Source organism: Pavona decussata, unplaced genomic scaffold (assembly GCF_977016875.1).
Source record: "Pavona decussata unplaced genomic scaffold, jaPavDecu1.1 SCAFFOLD_468, whole genome shotgun sequence".
Lineage (NCBI taxonomy): Eukaryota > Metazoa > Cnidaria > Anthozoa > Scleractinia > Agariciidae > Pavona > Pavona decussata.
In genome coordinates, this window is record NW_028145806.1 from 1,902,288 (window position 1) to 1,928,814 (window position 26,527).

The 26,527-nt window shown below is 38.4% G+C and overlaps 1 protein-coding gene, 1 long non-coding RNA gene and 1 other non-coding gene across 4 annotated transcripts in view; all 3 read right to left on the minus strand.

The window, feature by feature from the left end:
- The window catches only part of LOC146450413 (uncharacterized), a 28,430-nt gene extending 12,400 nt beyond the window's left edge, over positions 1 to 16,030 (minus strand). The window contains exons 1-3 of one of the 2 annotated variants that reach the window (XR_014860316.1): positions 15,919 to 16,030; positions 14,380 to 14,482; positions 6,380 to 6,468 (exon numbers count right to left, since the gene is read on the minus strand). This is a non-coding gene — a long non-coding RNA (uncharacterized LOC146450413). Of the gene's footprint in view, positions 1 to 5,666; positions 6,469 to 14,379; positions 14,483 to 15,918 lie in introns of those variants that run through there. The other variant, XR_014860315.1, reaches the window with a different exon arrangement.
- Positions 16,031 to 18,063: 2,033 nt separating this feature from the next.
- LOC146450415 (large ribosomal subunit protein uL30-like) lies at positions 18,064 to 26,360 on the minus strand. The gene is made up of 5 exons (XM_085100425.1): positions 26,313 to 26,360; positions 25,809 to 25,908; positions 22,610 to 22,776; positions 18,876 to 19,013; positions 18,064 to 18,428 (listed from the first exon to the last, which is right to left on the minus strand). The coding sequence occupies exons 1-5, from the start codon at positions 26,321 to 26,323 to the stop codon at positions 18,110 to 18,112; spliced, it is 735 nt and encodes a 244-aa protein (XP_084956551.1). The 5' UTR covers positions 26,324 to 26,360; the 3' UTR covers positions 18,064 to 18,109.
- LOC146450416 (small nucleolar RNA SNORA73 family) lies at positions 20,139 to 20,366 on the minus strand. The gene has a single exon (XR_014860338.1). It is a non-coding gene; the product is annotated as a small nucleolar RNA SNORA73 family (small nucleolar RNA).
- Positions 26,361 to 26,527: the final 167 nt, after the last annotated feature.

Here is a 26,527-nt window from a genome sequence, read left to right on the forward strand (position 1 = left end):
AACACTAGATTCTTGTGTCTTTGAGCCAATGTCATTTGAATGCTTAAAGACCATTAAGAATGCATCAAATTTTTAGTTCAGGCTACAAGAAGAAGAGCACCTTTCTATGTTGGCAAACAATACCACCTTAAATTTCATGCACTAAATTCAACTACAAATCAAGTTCATCATTCAATTCATACTACTTAATGTACATGTATACTATTAATAAACTAGATTAACATTGTAATTCACACTGCCTTGTTCAAAGTAAGCCTAAAACTAAGTATATTGGACAGAAACTAAGTATATTGGACAGATTATCAGATGTAACTGACTTAAATTTCACTCATTTTTCTCATCATACACTAAACAAACAACTTTTTGCATGTACATGTAAATAGATTGTAAAAATTTAATAAGTTTATTATAACCATAATTATGCAAAGATAACTTTCTGAAAAAGATACTTTATCAATTGCTAAAACCAAGCAATAATTAGAACTGCTATATAAAATTTTGCCATCTTTTTCTTTTTTGTTTTTTCCAGTGCTGTCACATTCACAGATCCATGGCATCAAAGTGAAAAGGTTTGTACTCTAATATTATTGTTATTTTCCCACTTCACAGGAATATCTCAACTAATTTTCCAAAAATCTTCCAATTTCATTTACTTCAGTTATCCTTCTTTGTGTATTTATTTTTGCAGATACTCCACCTGGTTTTGTGCACTCAGTGTCACCAATGAAAAAAACTGGTAGAGATTGCTACACATTTACCTTCCAAACGTCTTCAGATAAGTTTGCTAAAGCCATTGGCTTTGACCAGAAGTCCCACCAGCAAGCCAAACAAAGTCACCTTCGAAAATATTGAATGCCAGGGAAGATGATGGCCAAATCTTCATAAACCAGTACACCTCACTCATCAAAGCTAATTCAAGTGATGTTAACTTTGATCCATGCAAAGAGCAATCTCCTGCAGGCACCTCATCATCAGCCAACTTCCACATCAAACTTTATATTGAATGTTTTAGAATGAACCCATTCACATTTCTTAAAACTTATTACAACAAAACTAATGGTAGTGTTGGACTTTTAAGAACATATTGACATTATTTGCAGTTCTCGAAACTTATCACAGTAATACATATGTTAATAATCCATTAGAACCCGTTGACATTTCTTGAAACTTTTATTTCATTGAAACTTATGTAATTGTTGGCGGTTTTAGAACCCACTGGCATTTCGAGTTCTAGAAACCTTTAGGAAAACTTCTTGTTATATACTTTAAAACACGTTGACGTTCTAGTTATTACTTTTTTTCACTGAGCATGTGTTGGACTTTTTGAAAACCATTAACATCTTCAATTCTTCATAACGTTTATTACAGTAACACTTATGTTACTTATGTTTGCAGTTCTTGAAAACTTTACTACAGTAAAATTTATGTTCATATTTGTACTTTTCAATAAATATTATTGTGTTATACCAAAAAAATTGATCACTCATTCAACAGCAACTCAAATACATGTAAAGCAGCTATGACAACTTCAGGCAAAATATCTAAAAACATCCAATTTCAAAATACACATGCTGGTGTAAATTTACTATCTTCTCTGTCCATTCCCAATGTCTTAAAAGCTCTTCAAGTCCATTCTGGCCCGCATTTTCTAACCAGTGGTTACTACTAGTTAATAGCATTTATATACAAGCAAGTCTGCTTATTGTATGAACATAAAAACACATAATATCATTACAAATTACTCATCCTTTCTGGAGTTATATAACAGTAAGGGCATAATAATGCAAACTGTTAACGGGTGATTCCACGTTGCGGACATTTAATTCATAGACAAAAATTTGAATTTGAAATGCCTGCCAAACCTCTGAACAGCTAACTGAGGTCCCCAAACTTATCTGTTGAGTACCTTTAGTGAACACTGTTCCAGATAACTTTCAAAATCAGAGAGCCAATGAAGAATTTTGAGGGGTCAATAGCTCTGGTTTTCTCTAAATCTTCTTAAGTTTGCCATTCATTTTGTCAGGTCAGGAAGCCAGGTTTCTCGGGTTTTTGACCCGAGATCCCTCTCTTATCATGAACACTGAGTGAACCTTTATATTTCTTCAAAAAAAAAAATTACTCCAAATGACTTTAAGTGATAAATTTTGGAAAGCGTGTTGCGGACATGACAGCAAAAAACAACCATGTGTTCAGATGACTTCCTTAAAATTCAATTTCCTGTGAACTAAAAAAACATGACAATAAAATGATTGTAGTTTAAAAATTTGTCAATGATGAAATTTTCCACCTGCTGTAAAAGCTAAACATAACCTTATTTTGTGGATTCTATAAACATTCATTTGCGTAATGGCATTACACTGAATCTGTTGCGGACATAATGCTTTGGGAGCATATTTAAAAATCATTGTTATCTAAGTCTGTTACTGACGCTGAGCTTTTGTTTATGTTTGCAAATGCCTTATTTTGAAAATAAAGCCCTAGGTAAATTATTTTTGTTATTTTATATTATTTTCTCCAGCTGCTGTTTTTTAAAAAAAATAAATAAATAAAGTTGATTGAAATGTTATTTCATGCTTAATAGCAGTGTCTTCTACACTGAATTGTTTTTGAATTCTAGTTCTGCTCATGGATTTGAGATTTACAGCTGGTCAGTGGTTTTCTCCAGAGCATGCTCACAAACACTTTGCTGGGTAAAACCACTGACCAGCTTTAAAATTCCTTCTTTTTGTGAACAGTAAGTGTATGGTGGTTTAGCTTGAAAACATGTGATACCAATGCCCAAGACAAGCACAGAAAGGTCAGGAATTTTCAGAGGCAAGTTAAGTGAAGATTTTGAACGGTATAATTTCTACAAAAGCAAAGACAGGGAAAAAAAGAGAGCTGAAAGAAGTAAGCCAAAGATTCAGAGTCCAGCTGAAATTGCACAACAGAAGAAGTTAAACAGGGACTGTGTAAGGAAATGTAGAATCCTCAAGAAAACAAAGGAAAAATCAGCTTCAGCCCCTGTTGAGCAAGGATAAGCTATAAGTTATAGCACACCACAGGTACTGGGAAAGGCTGTGGGAAAAGTTAAGCCACATTTACCAAAAATTCCAAGGAAAAGAAAGGCTGTTATTGTAAAATTGGCCTCTTCTTCAGGTATTGAACTCTCCAAGAAAAAGAAAAAGCAAGCTAGTACTGGGAACTCCTGCCTGTCGCCAGAAGTTGTGAAAAAAATCCAATCATTTTATTTGCTTGACTCTATTTCCATGGCGTAGTTGATGGGATTGGTGGCTCAGTTAAGCGCCTTGTGTGGAATGCAGTCCTTTCAAGAAAATCACCACCGGTTGTCAATGCCCAGTCCTTCTTTCAAGTTGCCAACAGTCTTACAACATCCGTGACTGTTTCACTTGTGACACAAAAGGAAATGAATGATATCTCAGATTCACTTTGTCTGGAGAAATGCTTTAGTGAAGCATTACCTCTCCCTGGAATCTCAAGGTTCCACTGCATCGAGCCTCAAGATGATGGATCTGTGAACTGTTGCCTATATTCATTCCAGGCACTGTTCAAGAATAGACCCCCAGATGTCTATCTCTATGAATCTGATGATTCTGATTCTGAGTCTTTCAGTGACAAAATCAGTGAAGATGGTGAGGATGAAGAAAGTGATGAGCCTGATGATGGTGTCAAGTTTGTCAAAGTGGTTCCAACAAAAAGTCCCAGCTGTGACACCAAAGGAAAAGCAGATTGTCCTGTCAAGCAGGGTCTTTGCAATGAACTCAAGTCCTTGCCTACATTTGTCTGTATGCAAGGTGTCTAGCAGGGCTTCCAATTGGCCCAATGATCCAAGATGCTTGTATCTCTCCGTTTAGGCAATGCATGCTGTTCAGTCTGCACAGAAGAGCACTGCATAACACAGCTGTGCCAGCTGTAGCAATTGAGAAGTATTATGCTATTGATTACTTAAGAAAATACTATATAGGAAGGGTACTCAGCATTGCAAACATTTTGGTCACGTTCAAGTTCTTACACAGAGTACTTGATCGATACATTTGGTCAGGGAGGGATGACATTGAAGAAGTTACTATGTCTTGCATTTTCTTTGGTCCAATTGCCCTTAAAGGTACAGGCCCTTTTGTTGTTGTTTATGCCGTGCAGTTGACAAGATATTCAATGCCACCTGCCGAGATGTTGAAGCCTAGAGCTCAAAGGCAGTGACACTGTACAGTGTGATCAAGCAGGATTGTCTTTCTAAAGTCTTCTACAGACCAATGAGATACTGTCTTATATCTGTGCATTTTGACTGAATTAATTTATGCAGTTGTTTTTCATGCACATGATTTTGTTGGTTGAACACATTTGACGATTTGACAAAATATTGTTCACTTGATTGTGCTGTTGTGACAAAAGTTCTAAGTTATTTATGCTGGAAGTTTTTAATTTACAAGATTTGTTACCTACATATAGATTATCACTTTTCCTGTTGTCTGCTTTGAATGAAAGGTTAGCATGTTTTCCTTGATCCTTAGAAATGAAAAAAAAAAAAAAACAAACAAACAAACTTCTTTTTGATTAGTTATTGATAGCACTGGTGTTAAGAATAAAACATATTCTGTTCAGGGCTTCATATTGTATCATAAAAGTCACTATTAGTAAGCTAGAGAAAAATGTAATGTCCACAACGTAATGTCCGCAACCCTTTACTCAAACAATTTCTGAACAGAGAAATCTTTCCTGGGTAAGTTTTCTGAAGTACAGTAATGTTTATGTTAAACTAAAAGAGCAGCATAAATATTTCTTTAAAAAGATGTAAATTGTTTTCAAGAATTAAAAAAAAAAAGGTTTTTGTGGTGCGGACATAACACAAATTAAATACAGTTTTTCTCAGAAGGATGCAAGAATTTAGGAGATTATTCACAGCCATACCATTACTTAAGGTTAAGACCATGCATACATATTCTTATGTTTATTTTAATCATTTTGATGCTCATAATAAACTTATTTTGAAGTTTCTTTGTAAAATTTCCATTGTAATGGCATTCAAACAGCTCCAAATTCCACAGCCGCCCAGCGAGTGGGTGTTGTTAAGGTACACAAAATCTTGGTAATTTTAAACGGCCCAGTGCATTAGCTTTCTGCTAATGTAAGTTTCAACATTAAAAACTGCTTTTCAACATTTTCACTTTGTCAATGTCTCGCGTGAAATTGCCCTTACGCGAAATATTTCAATGAGCGTTTAAAACAAATTAGAGCATGTTTACAAATGGCGAATGAATTACACAAGTCCAACGCAAAATGTTCAAAACCATTCTTCAAATACTGATTAATGATTCACAAGCCCGTTGACCTATCAAATGGTCAATACAAGATAATGGTGGTTTTATATCTGATAAAACCTCCTCCTCATTAGTATGCGGTGTTTAATGTTTTTCTCATAATAATGAAGAGAAAAACCACCATCATTGCAGCAAGGAATAAATAAAAAAATGTTTAGAAATATACACAAACAATTTAAATCCCTTCACGGTCTATGCAGAGCTCGTTTCGCAAAATAAAGATCTTTAATGTTAGAAACTCTGCACCTTCGGTGTTTTATTCCCCTCTTAGCTTGTCACACAGAGAAGTCTGACTGTTGTAGGGTTTGATATCTTCAATTCTACAGATTTATTAATTTTTTCGTTTCGTTTAATTTTGCAAAATACAGTACGCCCCGCAGCAAGTATTTGCTGTAATTTAAGATATTTTAAAGTTTCTTCTTTTAAGGGCTGAACAACATGGAGTTGTTCTTGTACAGAGCCGGTTCTACTTTGTTAAACCATCCTGAAAGGCTTTTCTCCGGCTATTTAAAAGAACAATGAAAGGACAACAATACGAAAACAGTGGCTAGTTCATACATTCTAATGCGCCTGACTACACGCGCATCTATAGATTTTTAGACGAGTATACAATGTGTTATGTGTGTATGTTTTGGTTCGCTTAATTCTGGCCTGCACTGTACCTCTGACAAGGATATTCTAACCAAGTATGTGTCTTTTATAAGAATCTTTATGAATTCAAAGGCAAGTAACTTGCGTGATACATCTGGTATTGTTTACCCTTGATGCCTCCAAGTTCGTTTTTCTCTACATTGCATATTCACCTTGACAATATATTTTCAGAAGTATTGAAAATTTTTGGAACTCGTAGGAAAAAAATGGTAGGAAGTGGTTTTTCTGGTGTTGTATTGAAGCTTAGTTTTTAACATAACAACTAGGAAGAAACTCATAATAGCTTGAAATGGGGACTGTGGATTAACGATTTCCCACGCAACCATGAATTTTCTTCACTCATATCAAAAGAATATTTTTCCCTCTGAGTGACACTTTCTGCAATATTACATGGAAGAAAAGCTACTGACCAGTTTGAGCCAAATAATTTAGCATGCATCTTTCAGCTGCTCCACAATCAAAGTCAAATGCATCTGCTGTTCTTGAAGTATTCATACAACTGGAGAAAAAAGGAACCGTGGAAATTACTGATACTAAATATTTTTGGGTGTATGTTTCTGAACTTTTGTATTTTCTATTTTGCTTTTAACTTGACACGAGACTTAAATACATGTTGTTGAAAAGTTTCTAAAGAAATTGGGTACCAGGCTATGAAGCAGCCAATCACACTGAACAGACATAGGGCCTCAACAAACTGTAACAACAATAAGTCAAGTTTGTCAATAACTATTTTGATGTTGAGCATAAAAAGTTGTCTATATTATAAAAAATCCCATGTTTGAGCCAGGAAAAGTAGTCATCAACAACAAAAAAGTTTTCCTTTTCAAAACTACTTTTGTTGTTGATAACAAACACAGCACTCTTATTGTCGATAACTCATTTTACCAGTTGTCAACAATTATGCCATCTTCAGTGTTTAGCGGTTTGACATGTGTTCACTTCCCTCAACAATTGGGAAGAAACACTAGTAACCAAACTCTTGTGCAAAGAGCCTATTCACCATTTTTGCCTTCAGTGTGTGTGGAAAGGCTCTATTTACCACAAACAGTTTTCAAATGCACAAAGCTGCCAACAACTTTTCCTCTAGTTTGTTAAAGTCCTCAGAAACAAAGTTAATGGTAAGTTGAGTGGAAACAAACTTTATTTAAAACTTGGAAACAAGGTTAAATCTATGGATGAAATACAATTCCTATACTTAATGAAGTACACAACAGATTTTCTGACCATGGACAGTGTTCCAGATAACTTTCAAAATCAGAGAGTCAATGAAGAATTTTGAGGGGTCAATAGCTATGGTTCTCCCCAAATCTTCTTAAGTTTACCGTTCATTTTGTCGGGCCAGGAAGCAAGGCTTCTTGGGTTTTTGATGCTGAGACCCCTCTCTTATCTGGAACACTGCATGGACTGGATCTTTTCAAATCAAAATTCCACACAAAATGCATGCCTCAATTTATCTTGTACTAGAACACCATTTCAAGGTATGATCATGTTATTTTTCGTTGGCTATCATATACAGTCCTGCTCAGAAATAAGCGAACATCGTATACGTGAACCATACGCAAGTAATACGCGTATGCATATGCTGCTATACACGTATGCATATGTTGTCATACACGTATGTCCTCCCTTTGTTATTCATTGCCATACCTTTGCTTTATGTGGCATTGTCTTGCACAACAAAAGAAACGGTAAAGTAAAAGCGACAGCCCGCAGCACGAAATTCGAATAACGACGATCGACAGGAATATAATAGAACGCGTTTAGCACCTCGCTTTGAAAAACTCGAATACAAGGTGTCGTATTTCGAAGCTTGCTCCCTTCAGAAACTCAACGATAAAAAATCTTATTACCGACATACTCTTTTTTTTGCCAATTTGATTCTTCGAGATACGCGCATGTCCTCCCTTTGTTATTCATTGCCATACCTTTGCGTTATGTGGCATTGTCTTGTACAACAAAAGAAACGGTAAAGTAAAAGCGACAGCCCGCAGCACGAAATTCGAATAATGACGATCGACAGGACTATAATAGAACGCGTTTAGCACCTCGCCTTGACAAACTCGAATACAAGGTGTCGTATTTCGAAGCTTGCTCCCTTCAGAAACTCAACGATAAAAAACCTTATTACCGACATACTCTTTTTTTTGCCAATTTGATTCTTCGAGAAAAGAAAAATAGTTTATCGAATTAATAGTACTTGCTGGACGAGCATTAACAACAAACTTCGCGTTCGTTTTGTCACTTCTGGCAGAACAAGCTTGAAGGTCGAGAACGGTGGCTGTTGTTAATTTCAAAATTTATCGCTTTACAAGCGATGATTCGACAACCAGTCGATTAATTTTTCTTTCACTAAAATGTATTCGTCCACACTACCTGTGGAAACAGCTCTAAACAGTCTAAACAAGCATGATCATAAATATCGTACCATGTATCTTTCGTTGATGTTTACATATCATTAGCAGTGGTCGTGCAGCAAGATGAATTTGTATTATAGAATACCGCATAATATTATCAAAAAAGGATATCTCCGGTTCTCTTTGGCAGAATTCGCTGATTTAACCCATAACGCACCGTGCCGGCCAAAACCTGCTGTGATTTTTGGCATCCTTGCACTCAGTCCGCGTTCGGGTCCTACCCCTCCCTAAAAGAGATTTTTTGTCCCCTATTGTTCTCATTGCCTTCAGAAAGGACTGACCAATCAGAATCCACTTACTGCGCATATATTTTTAGGTCTTAGGGGGACCCAGACAAAAGAGCTTTTTGTCTTTAGAAGCTGTGTCCAATTTCTATTTTTTTCCCTCGTGGGCCGTGCGGCTACACATCTTTTTGAAATGGTAAATCGAAAGAAGAACTGCTAAGGAATGCTCGACAGTTTCGACAGCGAAAATCCGAGATATAACAGCGAAGAAATTGCGCTTCAAGTACAAATTGTTGTTTTATCCAGGCGATGAGCGAGCCGACAGCTCAAATCATTATTCAGGCCACGGACTTTCTGCGAAAATTTAGAGTACTTCTGGGAATTCAACAGCCAAACAAAATTACAGGTTTGATTGTGAATTTGTACTGAAATACTATTCTAATTGACTGATTCTTTGTACTCTGAACAGTTTTTGCAAAATATTTGAAAAACGTGCCCCGCACGGGTCGAAAATTCGCTTCGAATTGGAGTTGTTGTTCCTTCAAATCGCTTGCGTGTCGCTCGTTTCGCATTTATAATTATACGCGTTTCTTTCTAAGGCGTAAACAAAGACTTTTCTGAATAAATTTTTCATTTGGGAAAGCTTTCTGTGTGTTTTTCTTTCTATTTTCATTGAGAAAACGAGACAACTGTGTAATCTCGCGTAAACAAACACATGCTCTCGAGACGGATCAGATTTCATCCATGTGACGCGCGGATCAAATTTCATCGAAATCTCGGAAATTTTTACCTTTAAGTTTATTGTTTGGAAAATTTTGAATTGGCAACTAGTTTTTTTTTATTCCATAATTAGTAATTTAAACTATCTTAGACTAAAGGGGTGTTGTTGTTTTTTTTGTTCTGTAAGTTATGTATTTTTACTGCACATGGGGTAGGAAATAATCACTTTGCCAATTTTGCTGAATTTTGAAAAACCTCTGGAAACGGCTGGTGGGTAATGGGTTAAACGGTAAAATGCTCTCCATTAATAGACAAGATTTTTTACGCAGGATGCCCTGAGGGAGCATACTGTGTCTAAAAACGGGACGATTTCTTTTTCTTCGTCATAGCCACAAATCGGCACATTAATTTATTCATTAAACTTTGCCCTCTCCTACTAGGGATGTATTGTTCTGATTGTCTTCAACAAAAGCAGGCCAATCAAAATCCATTCTTGTCGCGTCTATCCCGAGGGAGGGGACCCACTCACCCCAACTTGTGTTACGTCAAAGGATCATTTGATTTATTCATTAATCTCAGATTAAATTTGTGTTGCCATATTGTTAACCCATTGCAGTCCGAGGCGCCCAAAACCGGCCGCGCGAAAAGCACCCCATGAAAGGCCATGCCGGCCAAAACCGGCCGTAAAAGCGCACGAAAATAAACGAGTCCTCCCTACCCTCCCTGAGTTTTTTTGTCCTGTTTTGTTGTCATAGATACCAACAAGGTGAATTGACCAATCAGATGACGTGTTTTGCGCATTTTTTGACAGGTGATGAGAGGAGCCACGAGGTCTTGACTTCGCCGCTTTGTCTTTGGCTTGCGCGATCGAATTACGATGGCTGATAACATTGATCACGTATCCGATAGCGCGTCAGATTTCGAGGACTCAGGGGACGAGGGAAGTTTCTATGGGTTTGAAAATCACAACAAAATGCTAACAGTGACTCCGATCTCGATTTCAGTGAGTCAGAGAGCGAAGAGGATCAAAACGAAGGTGAGGAAGACGCAGAAGAAGAGGTAAGTGATGAAGACGCAGATCCCGATGAACTTCGGTGGTCCGATCAACTTTCTCCCTTTCGTATTCCCGATTTTGTTGAGGCTTCCGGCATCAAGTTCCAGCTTCCAGATAACCCCACACCCGTAGATTTCTTTTCAGCTTTTGTGGGGGAAGATTTGTTGAATAAAATAGTGCAAGAAACCAACCTTTACGCTCGCCAAAAGCTTGCCGATTCCCCTGCGCGCCTCGCTAAATTTCGACCGGTTACGCTCGCTGAACTTAAAGCTTTCCTTGCTGTAAATATTATTATGGGTATGGTTAGGCTGCCCAGTTTAGATCAGTACTGGTCAACTGATGATTTTTTTGGTAATGTAGGGATTAAGAAAGTAATGCCTAAGAATAGGTTTAAGGAATTAAGTAGTTTCCTCCATTTCAACGATGCGACCCAAGAAGTGGCCCGTGGAAATCCTGGCTATGATCGTCTCTACAAGGTAAGACCCGTGCTAAATTATGTTAGGCAAAATTGTGAAACTAGTTTTAGCCCCACTAAAAATCTTTCAGTCGATGAGGGTATGATTCCATTTAGGGGTAGGCTTTCTTTCCGACAATACATGCCGGCAAAGCCAACGAAATACGGGATCAAGGTTTGGATCGCCGCAGACTCAAGCAACGGGTACGTGTTGAATTTTGATGTTTATTTGGGTAAGGACCCCAGGCTTCAGCGCATCCATGGGTTGGGTTATGATGTGGTCACCAAGATGATCACCCCTTTTATGAACAGGAACCACCATGTATATTTCGATAATTTTTTCAGTTCAGTTAGGTTGATGGAACATTTGCGGGTTCAGAAGACTTTCGCTTGCGCGACCGTCCGGGTAAATCGCAAGGACTTGCCGCCATGTGCTCGGCAAAAATTGCGTCCCGGACAAAAGGTTGTTAGGCAAAAAGGTAAGCTAGTTTTCACGAAATGGCATGACAAACGGGATGTCAGTGTCATTTCTTCAAATGTAAGTCCAGATACCCCTGATGTTGTCATTCGAAGACACAATCAGCAGGTCAGCAAGCCAGCCGTGATCGGCCTTTACAATGAAAATATGGGGGGAGTTGACCTCGCCGATCAATTCCGTAAGTATTATTCTGTGGGTCGTTCTTCTAGGAAATGGTATAAGTATTTGTTTTGGTTCTCTATCGATGTTTCAATTTGTAATGCTTTTATTTTACAGAACCATTTTCTTACCGGGGCAGGGAGGGCTAAATTAAAGCAGGTTGATTTTCGCACTAGGCTTGCGAAGCAACTTATCGGGGGGTTTTCATCTAGCGTTTCGGCCGCGCAGTCACTAAAGCGCAAAAAAATTCAGACCCTTTCACTCGGGGAGGAAAATGCAGGTAAGCATTTCATTGACAAAATTAAGGGTAGGAAGAGACAATGTGTCAGGTGTAAGAGGGTGGGAATTAAGACTCCTTCTGGGCGGCCTGTCGAAACTTCCACTGAATGCGTTCAATGCGGGGTGGCTTTGTGCAAGGTGAATTGTTTTGCGATCTTTCATGCGGTAAATTTGGGTTGAACTTCTTCGTTTCCTGAGTCCTCGACTGTCGTAAAATCCACTATGTGATCCTGAAAAATACTCAAAGAAATATAATTTGGTTATTATTAGCCGTCTTGTTTGGCTTCTAATTATGCATAATTCGGCTTTCTTTTCACTGTCTTTTGTCCGCGTTGTTTATTTCATTTCGGAAAATGTCGCGCGGCGAATTAAATTTTCGATTTTTGATTTTCACATTCGCTTTTGAACACCCTTTCGGCCTTTCTCTTTCGATATTTTGGCATATTTCGGCCTTTTGAGTTATGTGCTTTGAATAAACTTTGTCTTGTAACCCGATCTTGTGTGTGTGTTTACTGCGCATATGGTTAATATTTAACGCTCGCGTAACGCAAGCAAGAATCGAAAATCGCCGGCTTTAGGGGTGTCACGCGCGATTTTGGCCCCAGGACCGCATTGGGTTAACATGTTGTGGACTTAAGTGTGCCGTTTTTTAACGGATATTTCACCATTTTGAAACGGTAAATCAAAAGAATAACCTCTAAGATGCACTCGACATTAAAAACGGTGGAAATTGGAGAGTTCCTAGCGAGGGAATCGTGCTTTGTTTGACAGTCTTAGACCACAACGCGAGACTGAAAAGAGGTCATTGAAAAGCTTACGTTATCGTAATGGAATTTCAGAAATTTCCGGTGATAGTCTGAGTCGCGTAACACAAGGGAAACAATGTAACGCGATCGTGGTGACTCAAACTATTCCATTAACAAGGATAGCTCTATAAATCTGCGAAGCATACAGTTGGAATTAATGCATCCCGCGTAAATGCCAGTATAGGCATTTTGTTCTTCAAAGTTTCTGTGATGCGACGATCATATTTAATTGATTCTTCTGCAAGGAAAAGTTTTGGTTTTTCAGCACGCTTCGGCGTGAGTCCATTGTGAAATGTTATTGTCTTTGTAGCATCACGGCAAGGACTGAAAAAAACAATATCTCCGGGTCTCTTTGGCAGAATTCGCTGATTCAAACGTTAAAATGTTCTCCCTTCATTGGCAATATTTTTCTTGAAACTTCCTGTGATGCGCCGATCACATTTACTTACTTTTTCTGCAAGGAAAGTTTTGGTTTGGCACGCACCGGCGTTTGTCCATTGTGAAATGTTATTTGTCTTTGTAGCGTCACGGCAAGGACTGAAAAAACGATATCTCCGGTTCTTTTTCGCAGAATTCACTGAGTCAAATGGTAAAGTGCTCTTTCTTCAAAGCCAAGAGTTTTCTTCAAAGTTTCTATGAAGCACCGATCACAAATTTGTAAACATTACGCGTTTTACGCGCACATTTTGGTTCGCTTATTTCTGAGCTGCACAGTAGCAATGATGACACCAACCCCTTTATTCTAAATGATGTTGATTATGTCAAGGTCTCGTCAGACATGTTACGAAACTTTTCAATATCTAAACTACGCAACCTAGTCAACCAAACAAAATTTCATTTTTTGATTATCAGTGATTAACAGGAAACTCAAGTCCCTAAGTATTCTTTAATATTAAAGGGGAAGTATCACGAAAATTTGCTGTTATTTCAAAACCCAAAAATGTTTGACTGTCAGCAGAAACAACGAAATAATTGTCAAGTTTGTTAAAAATTATCACCCCAGTGCAATAAAACTGTCGATTAGTGCCTCTGGCTAGAGACAGAGTAGGTCGGTTTGGATTGAAACTTGAAAAATATTGGGCTAATGTTTTTCAAGTTCTCGCATTTTTGTTTCCAAGATGCGCTAGAACAGATCACAAGTTGTTTCTTTCAAGAATTGAGTTGATTTCGTTCCTCCCTTTATTCTAGAATTAGTTTGGTAGGTGATTGACGGTCTTATTTCATCATTTTTAACAAAAGATATCAAAAACCCCATGATACTTCCCCTTTAAGGGGTCTGAGTTTTGAGACACCAAGGCGTCTGAGATTTTGGAGGTGTGCGAGCTGAGTTTTGGGGACACCCCAAAAATTCATGTTTCATATTTTCATGTGGTTGTTTTAGTACCTTCTAATGTGCATACAACATGCAAGTGCTCAACACACATCCATGCATCTTAATTACACTTAAGAACATTGAAAAGGTCATAATAATGAAGGAATGAATTTTGAAACAAGATAAAGAGGCTAGAAGCCATTTTTTAGGTTTTCAAGCTGTCACAAAAGCCATGCATTCAGCTTGCTCTCTTATGGCAGGCAAGTGATGCTGACTGGCGAATTGTATTCATCAGAGAAATCCCACATTAAGGAGTGTTCATTATTTATGGGGAGGGGCGGGGGGACAAATGGGGAAACGGAACGTTTGGAACTTTTTGTATCCCCCTCAATGATTAAGGATAATTCTTTTTTGCCTCCCCCATGTTAACGTTTTTGACTCCCCCCCCCCCCCCAATGATGCATTTGTTATCAAACCATACTCTCATCCTCAACTTAGCGCTTTACTCACCTGCCTTTTGCTTGCTCCACTAGCAGTAGAAGAAAAAAATCAGCATTTGTGTTGCCTGTCCACCTCCTCACTGTTCTTCCAGTTCGTGTGACTTGACAGTCAACTATACAAATTAATGTTTTTGACATGAATTGTTAAAATAAATCTTAAAAAGGATATATGTTCTATCTTTTAAAACACTGGTTGTCTGATTTTTATACGGGATAATGCTGCTGCTTATGGTCAGTCTCTTGATTGCCGAGATAAGTCATTACTGCCAAGAAATTGTGACAGAGTAGAGCAAGGGATAAAAGAACTTGAAGACCTTGAAGTACTGTTGGAAAAGGGAAAAGAGAAAATGATGGCCCACATGGAAGAGCTTTTTACTACCCCTGGTATATTAAAAAGATGGGCCAAAGAAGGAAAATTGTACTGTGAAGAAACTATTACGTATGTTAATGTACAGGTTGAAGTGATCAAGAGGGTGTTTGTCCAACTGGCAGACACTAAAAAAAAAGTCGAGTGAGTAGGAGGGGATAAGAGGCCAAGAGAAAGGCAAAACAGAGGAAAGAAAAGAGAAAAAGATTGTGCCCAGCTGCAGTTGTGGAGTCCTTGACTGGGGAAAGTGCAGAAGAAGTTATATTGCCACTGTCAGATGACATGATCTGCCTGCAAAACACTGACAGCCTTCATCCAACCGTTCAAGTAAAAGGCCTAGATCAACTTATTTCTGAGGGCGGCCTATCTATTGGTGCAGCCAGTGAAATCCAAACATATCTAACTAGCAAATCCATTGAATGGAACCCATTTGCTGTGTAAACTATTGGTGTAAGATTACATTTTGAAATGCTCTTTAGCATTGTTGTGTCTTATGGTTTGATTTACTGTGGTACAGGTACATTAAATGTCATGCGGTTCTGGAAGAATTAAAAATAAAAAAAAAATTAAAAAACCTAGTGATATCAGCCCTCAAACTTTCCCCCCCCCCTCCCCCCCACCTCTTCCCCAGATCCAGAGTAAAACCTTTCTGAGCCCCCCTCCCATTTGCTAGTCCCCCCCTCCCCATAAATAATGAACACTCCCTTACTTTGCACTCTTATCACACAGGCTTGAAGCTTTCATTGATAAGCACATTTGCAAATGACCCTTACCGTGCATGCAATTCATACCACAATATACCCTGCTAAGTCTCAAGTGCGACAGCAAAAAGAAGGAAAACAAACACCAAAAACAGGAGAATACTGCGTGATCGCAGACCCCGTTCCCAAGCCAGGTAGAATGATCATGAACAAATCGAGGAATTCCACACGAATGCATACAGTGTACGAAGGCTGCTTGAAGGCGCTTACTAGTGACTCGGCGTTCTTCCCATTGAATTTATGAAAATGAACCACCAGATAAAATCTCCAACGCCCTTGCAACCAAAAAATAAAAAGTTCAGAGTGTCATTTCCAAAGGAGGGAAATTGCCCCATTTCGCGAACTTGATTTCAGTGATGAAGCGACACACGTGTGCTAGCCAACGAGGAAACTAAAAATTGCACGCTTAAATTCTACTTACCATCACCAGAAAACTTCCTTTCTGCATTGGCATAGACTGCTACATTTCTTGTACGTACTCAGCAGGAACTACAGCGCAGCACATTCATTCAGAGGGATTCGCTGAATCAAACAAACTACATCACATCCACCCACGACGCAAGATGACCAACAATGCATTGCGATGCTAAAAAGTTGGGGGCTCGGCTAGCTTGCAGAACGCCGAATACCGAACGCCGAACGCCGAATCCTTGATAGTCCCAAAATATCTGCCATAGACTTTCTCAAAGTCGCTCGCTTCTCTCTACTGACTGGCTCGCTCGCGCTCCGCGCTCGCTCGCTCGAGCTCTAACGATCGCGCTTCGCGCTCTCTGAGCTCGACTTGTAAGCAAGTCTATGTCTGCCATAACAGCCGGCTGTAAAATCATTGCTTGACACTAAATAGTATAGAAAAGTGCTTAGACCTAAATAGCCGGATCAGGATTAGCAAATGCAAGGCTGATCGGACAGCTAAAATAATTTTATTGCCCAATATTTCGGTTAGACAAAACTTATAAACTAACCTTCTTCTTCTTCTTCTGCAAAAAGCTAAGTGAAAATTACCCAAGACACCGGGAGCTTTCCGTTGTAACAGAAATAGGTGCAAAATGTGTCCCTTTATTACCTAGGGAACCACGTTTTACACCTTTTTCTCCACAAGCGAACACAGATCCATACGACATCGCATCGCGTGCTCGTCCTTAAATCTCATCTACATGATACAGTGCTCCAGATGCAAGTTACATAGGAAAGACTAAACGACATCTCAAACAGAACAAAAGGAAAATCACAACCATATATACAGTTTATACAATGCAATGAATCCGAACTACAGTATCGACCAAACAGCACAGGAATGCGGCGGTACCACCAAAAATACATGAATTTCAAACGGTACGGACAAGTAAAGAGATGGTTCAAGTGTCCATTACAAAACAAACTGTTCAACTTTCTTTACTGGAATAGAAAAGTGTAAAACGAAACGGTCTAGCTGAAACACAAAAAGACTATGTTACGGAAACGAAGACCCTCGAAACATGTCGAAAACGAAGACCTTAGACCTAGGACACGGTCCTAGTTTTCGTAGTACGAAAGCTATTTTAGATATTGTAGCTAAAATAGATTCTAACAGGCGATAAGGCTTGTCTGCTGGAAAATTCTCGATACAAAGACGGCAGTTCTTTTTGCTGACGTAGGGTCTACGAAAACAAAGACCCCGGCAGAAAAAAAAATTGTTATTTAAGCTTTTGATATGTTGACTGACACTTCGCGCGTGGTGCTTCTTGGTCTTTCTTCAGTCACCACTGCTTTCGGCTCTTGGATTTGTTTTTCTATAAAATGAGTTCAAGCTTGGCACGAGTTCGAGTTTTAACCCTGAGTTACTAGTGCGCAGTGTACCGGGTCTTAGGCCTTCGTTTTCGTAACACCCCCTACATAGCTTCACTCGAGGCGAAAATTGAACGAATTTGCTCTTCAGGCATGAACACAGGTCTGTCTGAATCGATTTTTCATTTAAGAAAGCTTGTATATCTGTGTCTTGATTCACAGAATTTCTTCACTATGCGTTCTTATGCAAACCATGGGAAAGGGTAAACAAACCGAAATCCTCCAGCGCATACCAAATTCGCCGTTCATTTACCCCTCTGAATTTTATACATTGCTTTTTTACTGCAATATTGCACAAAAATTAAGCAGTAGCCACATGCAATCATAGACTGCCTTTTATTATTCAAGGTCTCAGTAGATTGTGCGGCTACAAGATTAATTTACAGACGAACCTTCAGATATTCTTTCAAGGTGATAATTTTGGTAATAAAGAAAAGTCGCACCAAAAATACCAAAACAACGACAACGATAAGAACAAGGCAGGAAAAAGATAATTGAAAAATGGAGAAAGGAAAGAGGAGGGGGCTTCTGTATTTAGAAAAGGCTGCAACCACAACCCCCTTTAATCTGCCCCTCCAGCAATCAAGGCAAAGTTTGCAGGCTTTGTTTAGCAAGGGATGTCACAAGATAAAGCGAAAAATCACCAAACTTTGCAGTGTACATAGACTTCTTGTAACTGTCAGAAGCAATCTCTATGAAGGCAAACTGTGCAAGCAGTATTATAAAACAATTACACGAAAACTGAAAGAAACAGTGTCTCTTTATTAAGCTTTATTCTATACATTGCTTTAGTTCATTTTACGGATGAGCTGATTGATCTTGTCCTCACGATTTCCATGATCGCCCCCCTCAACAAAGTGCGTGGTCATCTTACGGAAACCACCCTTGGGAGAACTGAGCTTGAATGGCCACAGGAAGTTGTTAGCCTCCTTAAAGTGCTCCCCAACAGTGTAGATTTCATGAATGAGATCCTCTACACAGATGATGCCATCTTTGCCCAGCTTCTGTTCAATGATGGAGTTGTCAGTAATGGCAATGCGCTGTTTGTTCACTTTACCATAACCACGCTTGTAGATCAGCTCACGCACACTCTTCAGATTTGGGTATCTACAAAAAAAGTTTTTAAAATAAGCTTGTGGGTTTGTACAGGTGCTCGCTACATAAAAATTCCAAGTTTCTTATGCACAGATCAATTCGAACTGTGCACCCCCCACCTCCAGAGTAAGGTATTTTGAAAATTGTATCCGTAAATAAAGTAAGCAATTGTAAAGACAACTTCAAGCAGGCATAAAAAACTTTATTGTGCAACACAGCTCAAGAAAACTCTTAAAAAACTGCACGTTTGCAACAAATCTCAACCACCACAACAGTAGTACATTACACAAACAGAGGATGGTACACCAGTGATCTTGATGACATGAAGTTTGATGAAGTTTAACTCTTACTGGAATGTTATCAGCTTTAAAAAAATCACCTTCAAAGAATGCAGGTGACCACTGCAACAGGGTACACTTTCCCTAACATCATATCAAAACATTATTTAATTCTACCCACCCGTAAGCAACATATGGTTGCACAATTCGCAGCATGTTAATCGTGGCTTTATTCAGCTTAATGAAGACACCATTGTGGATCTGAAGAAGGCGGAACAGCTGAAGAATCTTCCGCACCTTTGGGCTCACACCGTTGATACTAAAACAAAACAACAGAACCCACATTAACCAAAAGGCTTGTTATCAACAGTACAATATACATTTACAATGGTTCTACTGTAGTCATTGAATTACAGGTAACAGGACTTGAGACTAACTTTTTAGCTCACTAGCCCAGTGGCTAGTAATAAGTCTAGTTTCCTTAGTTGAAACAAAATTAGCCTACAAGCAAGCTCTTGGGGAGGGGGGGGGGGAGGGGGAAGGAGAGCTTGCATTGATGTCTCAGGAATTTGAAAATCTGCTTCGAAAATGTTGATGAAAAATGCTGATTGGTGGATGTTGAATTTGGTGCTTATGTCATTACTCTTCACGTGCATTGTCTTGACTATAAAATAATAGTGGAAAGTAGAGTTTCCATTCATCTAGTTCTGGTTGCATGTAACAGGACAATCCTGAATTACTCAATTTGCAGCTCTTGCTCCTTCTCCCCTACCTACCCTCCTCTTCTCTGAGAGCTTGCTCACAGGTTAAAATAGAATGTTCTGTAGCCTCAGTTTCACTATTTTGTTTTATGAAAAGAAAAGGGAACAAGCTCGGACATTTTCTGTTTGGTGTGAAATAACTATTAAGAAACACTCTCCAATGCTTGAAACTTTTTTTACTGTTGATTAATTTTGTTATTTGTAATCGAAATTTTAAATTGACCTTAACAAGATAAAGCTTTAACTCTACGCAGGAGACAGTCAAACGTGAGTAATTTCTAAGAAAAACATGGCTTCTTTGAGTTAGTTGATTAGAGTTTTAGCTTCATTAAAAATTTGTACTTCAACATTTGAATGGTTGGAGTCAAATCAATTCTAAACTAATTCAAACGCTCAAAAAGTAAGTGTACATGTCCTCTCTAGCTCAATGTTTATGCTAAATGAAAGGGAAGTAGGTCGTTTATTTTTTAAGGAAGTCAATTCAGAATCTGCTCACACTCTTATTTTATTTATTTTTTACTTGCTTACTTTTTTCATTTCTTTTGTCCATCCAGCACTTTACAATTTTTACTGGCCAAAGTGGTTAGTAAAAGCACAAACCTCCTAGCTAGAAATGAAGTTTTACCAGTCTGTAGCGAGTAAGCTACATGTACCATTAATTTCAAGCCCTGAAATACCTAAATAACTGTTCATTGCATGGTTTATCTCCCCAGTAATGGTCACATAGTGACTCTGGGAAGCACAAGGAATATACAAAGTACTGCACCAAACCAGTGACACACTGGGGGCAGGTTTGATCTCCAACGACATGGCAAGGAACAGACATCATGCATTGTGTCCTAAGGACACTCAGCTCCTGACAGCCATTAAAACAGAGCCAGTGGGGGCCAACCCACTGGGTGCTACGTTGGAAATTCAACAAATCACAAATCCCTAGCGACATGTATATAAGGCAGTAGAATAAAGAAATCGACTGTTCAAATTATTTCCTAGCTATTCAGAGTAGTCTCTAAAATTAATGATAAAAACAACTGACAAAATCAGTTCACCCACCTTAACTGATTTTCTAAAAGGCTACTAAAGGTTCTTACCATATCTCTAAACTAAGAAATGTTTCAACAACTTTATACATTGTCATATCCTAAGTTGGAATCAAAACGCTGTGATTTCATATCATCAACTATTCATGATCTACAGTGCAGGTCAGAAGTGAAACAAGAATTGGGTGTATTATGCACCTGCACTGGTCACACACATTAAAAACACACACACACACCAAAGTTCACTACTATGAATGAGCTGGATGATGTTGCAATAGTTTGGCCAGACATTTTGAAGAGTATTTTGTCCCCTATTGTTCTAATTGTCTTCAGAAAGGACTGACAGATCAGAATATGTCTGTGTAAATGTTAATGGTGCCAATTCAGAAGGAAAACAATCTTTTTGACATGGTTAATCAAATGAATAACTTCAAAGAAATACTTGACAACTTAAACAGTACAAAACCGAGAGTCTGTGGCGAAGAAATTGCAGATTATGTCTTTTTCAAAGCAAAGAGGATGTAGAGATAAACGCTTATCCATTCACCACTACACATGCAAAAGAAAAATCTCAAACAACATTAAATGAAGATACATTTTGTGAAAGCCAGTCACAGTTCAAATAATAACTTTTCCATAGCTTTTCACCTGTTCACTGCAAGCTGTTCAAAATTTAAAAGAAAACACAATGCATGTGTTCATTTTGATGTACAGTACCATGCAAATGTAGGTTGACAGTCCCTCGAAACTCGAATTTCGCAACTCAATCCTCAAAAGCTTCAAGTATGAGTGCATTGAGTTTTGAGACAAGGAAACAAAGAACTTTTCGCGTGATTTCATTAGTTTTTCACACATCTTATCCAAGGTTCTTATCAGTTCCTTTTTACAGGAACCATCTATGCAGAGATAGCCAACTGTGTTTCCATTTTTGTTGGAGCGATGGCGTACGTGTATGCTCAAGCTGGAAAGAGTTCGCTCTTTAAGCGTTTTCTCGGTTCCTTGCCGATTACAACCCAAAGTATAGTGCGTTTTTAATCAAGGAATGCTGTTTTTGAAGTTTTGATTCCAAAGTTTAAAGTACAATCAAGCATATTTATGTCCAGCGTACTGGTTTTAGCAAGGTTAAAAGCGATCGCGCATTTCCATTCTCAGTGGTAATCCAGTCATCTGTCGGAGGAAGACACAGTTACAATCCGAAATCAGTTGATAGAAAATGGAGAAAATGTGACATTGCCTTTTGAGATGATCTCGATAATATTCATGGAAATTTGTAACGCTACACTGAAGATGTAAAATTCGCGGGGGTTTTCAAAGTCTCCTCAAAGGCAAGTGAATGGCCACGTTGAAGTTTTCCCAGTTCCTTGCCTAAATCTTCCTTAAATGTTGTGCATTTTTAAAGAAGGAAATGCTTTTCAAAAGTTTTCATTCGAAAGATTCAAGTACAATCAAGTATAATCTTGCGCAGCGAACATATTTCAGAAGCGATCATCTTACATTCCGCGAAAAAGCTGCAATCTTGTAGTTTAGTTTGCTTCGTTGAGTTTGAAGTTTGATTAAAGATAATTGGTGAAGCATATGAAAAATGTAAGCATATAATTTCACAACAACGAAAAACAGATGTGTTTTAAAAATAATACGCGGAAGGAAGAAACGCGCTGAAACAGATTAATCAAACACTCACTGCCATTGATTTGATTTACTTCAACTTTCAACCAAACTAAGAAAAGACTACATGCAAGAGCCATACGAAAACCGCTTTTGTTCTCTCTTATTGTTTGAGGTTTGAGAAATTAATCATTTCCTCAAAATCTGCCATCAAAATCCTCGACAAATTCTTCGAGCGTGTCAATACTCGAAACTCAAGCGTCAATTCTTGATAGCTTTGAGGATCGAGTTTCAAGTCGAGACTGTCAACTTACATTTGCACCGTACTGTATGTACACATGCAAAAAATGTGCCTATTTTTTCCATATGCATTGCACACTTTTTTCTGACATGCACTGTAAGCTTGGAGGGTTCTCATGATTAGTATGAAACACTGACAAGGAGTCACACTAACATCAAATAATCTAAGTCAATAACACCACATTAGTAGCAAGTCATTAACAACATACCCTCTGATGCGTATGACAAAAGCGAGCTTTGCCTCAGCTGGGACGTAAAAGTTTGCATGCTTCCTTGCCATCCGCTTCATTCTAATCTCATCTTTCTCTTGTTGGCGGTATTCCTTCACATACTGTTCTGCTCTTTTAAAAATTTCCTTGCGTTTCTCTCTCCGCACCTTTGTGTTACAAGAAAAAAAATAATTACAATTGTTGTTGATATTGTTTGAAGAGAAGTGAAATGCCTAGTTCACACGCTGTACCTTTTATGCATTGTACCTAATTAAAAAATACACTTAACCCAATAACGGCCATGTGTTTTCCACGAATAAAATTACTTCACAACTTAGCATATTGTTAATTATTAACCTAATGTGCAGTAAAAATTGACAACTTACTGGGTCAAAGAAACAGCCCTCCTTTGGTCTAGAATAGCTAGAATTTCTAATTGTCGAATAAAATACCCTAGCTGCGAATTAAAGATTACTCGAAAAACAAACCTGAAGGTAAAAATTTCGAAAACTTCGATGAAATTTGATCCTTGCGCCACATGGCAGTAATTTGATCTGCTCTCGAGAAGACGTGTTTGTTTATGCAAGATTAGACAGTCATCACGTTTCATCAATGAAAATAGAAAGAAAAACAGGCAATAAAGCTTTTCTAAATGAAAAATTTATTCAAATAAGTCTTTGTATTGGTCTTAGAAGAAAACGCGTATAATTTTTGCCGCGAGGCGACCGACTCGCAAGCGATTTGAAGCAATTGCGAGTCAATTTTGAAGCGAATTTATCGACCCGGGCGGAGCACGTTTTTCAAAACTTTTGCAAAAACTGTTCGGAATACAAAGAATCGATCAATTAGAAAAGTATTTCAGTACAAATTCACAATCAAACTGTAATTCTTTGTGAGTTGTATTGCGAGAAACACTCGAACATCACCAAGAAAGTCCATGGCGAAAACAATGATTTGAGATGTCCGCCAGCTCGTCGCCTCGGTAAAACTACAAATTTTCCTCGAAGCATAATTTCTCCACCGTTAATGCTTGGATTTCCGCTGTTGAAACTGTCGAGTATTCCTTAAAAGTTGCTCTTTCAATTTACCGTTTTGAAAAGTTGTGTTTTTTTCCGAAAACGCAAAATTGGCGTCTTGAATATTTAAGCCTGAAGCGCGCGGCCCGCCATGATGGCTGAAATCCTTTATTTTTCGGACAACAAAAACCTTTTTGTGTCTAGACTCCCCTAAGGCCTAAAAATATATGCGTGTCAGTGGATTCTGATTGGTCAGTCTTTTCCAAAGACAATTAGAACAATTAGAACAATAAAGGACAAAATTATCCCTTCTAGGGGAGGTAGAAACCCTTGCGCGAGCCCGCGAGGATTCACGGCCCGTTTTGGCCGGTTGGCCGTTATTGGGTTAAGTTCAGCACAACAATTGACAGACAGATGGCAAAGTTAATTTAGTCAAGTGTGACTTTGGTGTGACCCTGGAGTCACAGCTCATTCAAATGGCATGATATATGTCAACCCACATTGGTCAAACCTTTTTTACATGTACAAGTTTTATGCTTGACTGGTAAAACATATAGGCATACATATAGTATTTTATAGATTGGGTTGGGTGTGTGTAACATATGCCATATGACATGAAGCTGCTCCAATGTTGTATTGAATGACAAGTTCTGTTGTAACTTGCAATATTGTTACACTCAAATCTACCAAACCAAATTGATTCTGATGCCGTACCACTGTGAAACCACTGCCGTATCAATTACCCACAGCACAAAAGAGATTCAGTGTCTGAAATGGGCGTTAAGTGCATTTTTCAAACAATGTTGAAAATTGGTAATTTTTTTGGTACAGAAAATCAAACTCTACTCAAATTCCCTTTTGAATTTATTCACAGAGTACAAAAGAATACAAAATAGAAACCAAATTCATCAGTATAAAACGATGAAACCACAACATATACACGAAAAACTTGCATGGACAGTTACTGTGTTTATTATATGGCTGGCTCCGCGAGCGGGCAAGATGAGTCAAATCCTGCGCTGTGATTGGCTACCCGAGCGGGCAAGATGGAGCTATCTTGCCCGCTCGGGATTACCCGTTGCCCGTCCGCTTGGCATCGAAAGTTTAATCCCAACAACAATGCAATCTTTTCTTCGATTTCCTCGTTGTTTTGGGGGAAAACGCTCACTAAAAAGTTCGGTAAACTCTCAACATTTACCTAAAGGAAAGGAAAGAGAATGGAATCGTCCTGGTGTAGTGAAAACTTTGTTTCAGCTACAATGAATGTGAGTTGAATCGGTGAGTTGCTCTGCGTGTAGTAAGCTTATTTTAGATAGAATTAATTTTGAAAAACTTATTATCTCAAGTCGAGTGCCAAATTGATAAATTCTCTAGGTTTGCAATGACTGTATTTAAATCATAGCGTAGTGGAAGTTGCGGTTAGTGTTTAGAGCAGTTCAGAAAAGTATTTTTTTCAAGTTCGCCGAAGAAGCTCACGTTTTTAATTTAGCCGCGTCTTGCTTGTTGTAAACAACAAAATCTTGTCAAAGTTTCGCTCAGTTTTCTGATTTATCCGCTCTTTTTTTTCGGCATATGTTTGCATATAATCTCAAAATCTATTGTTTCATTCAAGAATTAATGATTGGAAGCCAAAAAGTGAGTAAAAAATTTTATTATTTACGCCACCGCGCGATCGGCTGAAAATGGCGAGTTTGCCGGATTCTATTCAAATCTTCCCGATCTTGCGAAAATCTAAATTTTTCGTTCTCAATAATTGTATACTCCCTTTAAGCCACTATAAAGTTAGAGCCCTAAGATAATTTAGGATTCCTTGTTTTCCACGATTACATGCTAATTCAAAAATGCACTGAAAATAAATCTTGCACCGGCCGGCTATGAAGAATACTCTTTCCGAGTAGAGCAGTTTCATGTCCTGTTTTGTTTTGTTGTTGTAGTTTTAACTTGATGGTAAAGCCATATAATAAATCCTTTATTGATCAAGCTTGTTCGGTCAAGATGGCTGGATATTGGCCTCGTTCTTTTTTTGCGTTTTTATGGACCTCGACTTCGTCTCGGTCCATAAAAACGCAAAAAAAGGACTTGGCCAATATCCAGCCATCTTGACCTCACGCTTGGTCAATAACGCATATTTATTTCTTAGTTCAACCAGCTGGACACAGCAGAAATAGTACAGCTAGTCTCACCTTTTTCTGTTGGAGCTGAGCTTTAGCCCTGGTAGCCTTGAGCTGTTCCAAACTCTTCCTTTTTTTAAGCAGTGTCTCGGGGACACGTGGGACCTTCTCCCTGTCGATAAAAAGCGAACGATTTTAGATTACAGTGAAGATTTGTTACAGGAGTAATGTTATCTACGCCTCACATCATGATACAGGATAGACCATATCACAAAGAAACAGTGTTAACGTTACGATTCAGAGAAGAACAAAACTTAACGCAAAAATGGTAAAGTTGGTACCCAAATGATGGAAGATATAAGTATTCTCGACTCGTGTCGCGAACTAAGCGTTTACTTTAAAATAGCAAAATAAGAACTTGTTAGAAAGTCCTTATTATTGGTGTGTTTCAGAAAATAACTGAACAGTTCATCATTTTAATAGCACCAAAACCCTATTTTGGTACAAATATGAATTCATAACGCGCCGATCAGTACGGATGGAAAAGATTTAATCTATCGACGGCAACACACTGACCTTTCAGCCATTATGTTCCCCACGAAAAGGAAGAGCAGTATGGGAAAAATATGCTAAGTAACCGAGCCATGATTTACCAAATGTGTTATGTAAAATGTCGCATTGTGTCCAGCCTGTACACAGTCGACTCTATTGGGGACGAGTTATGCACTTGTCATCGGCTTCCCCGAGGGGGGGGACCCCGGGCTGATGTGGGGAAATACGGGGACTTTATG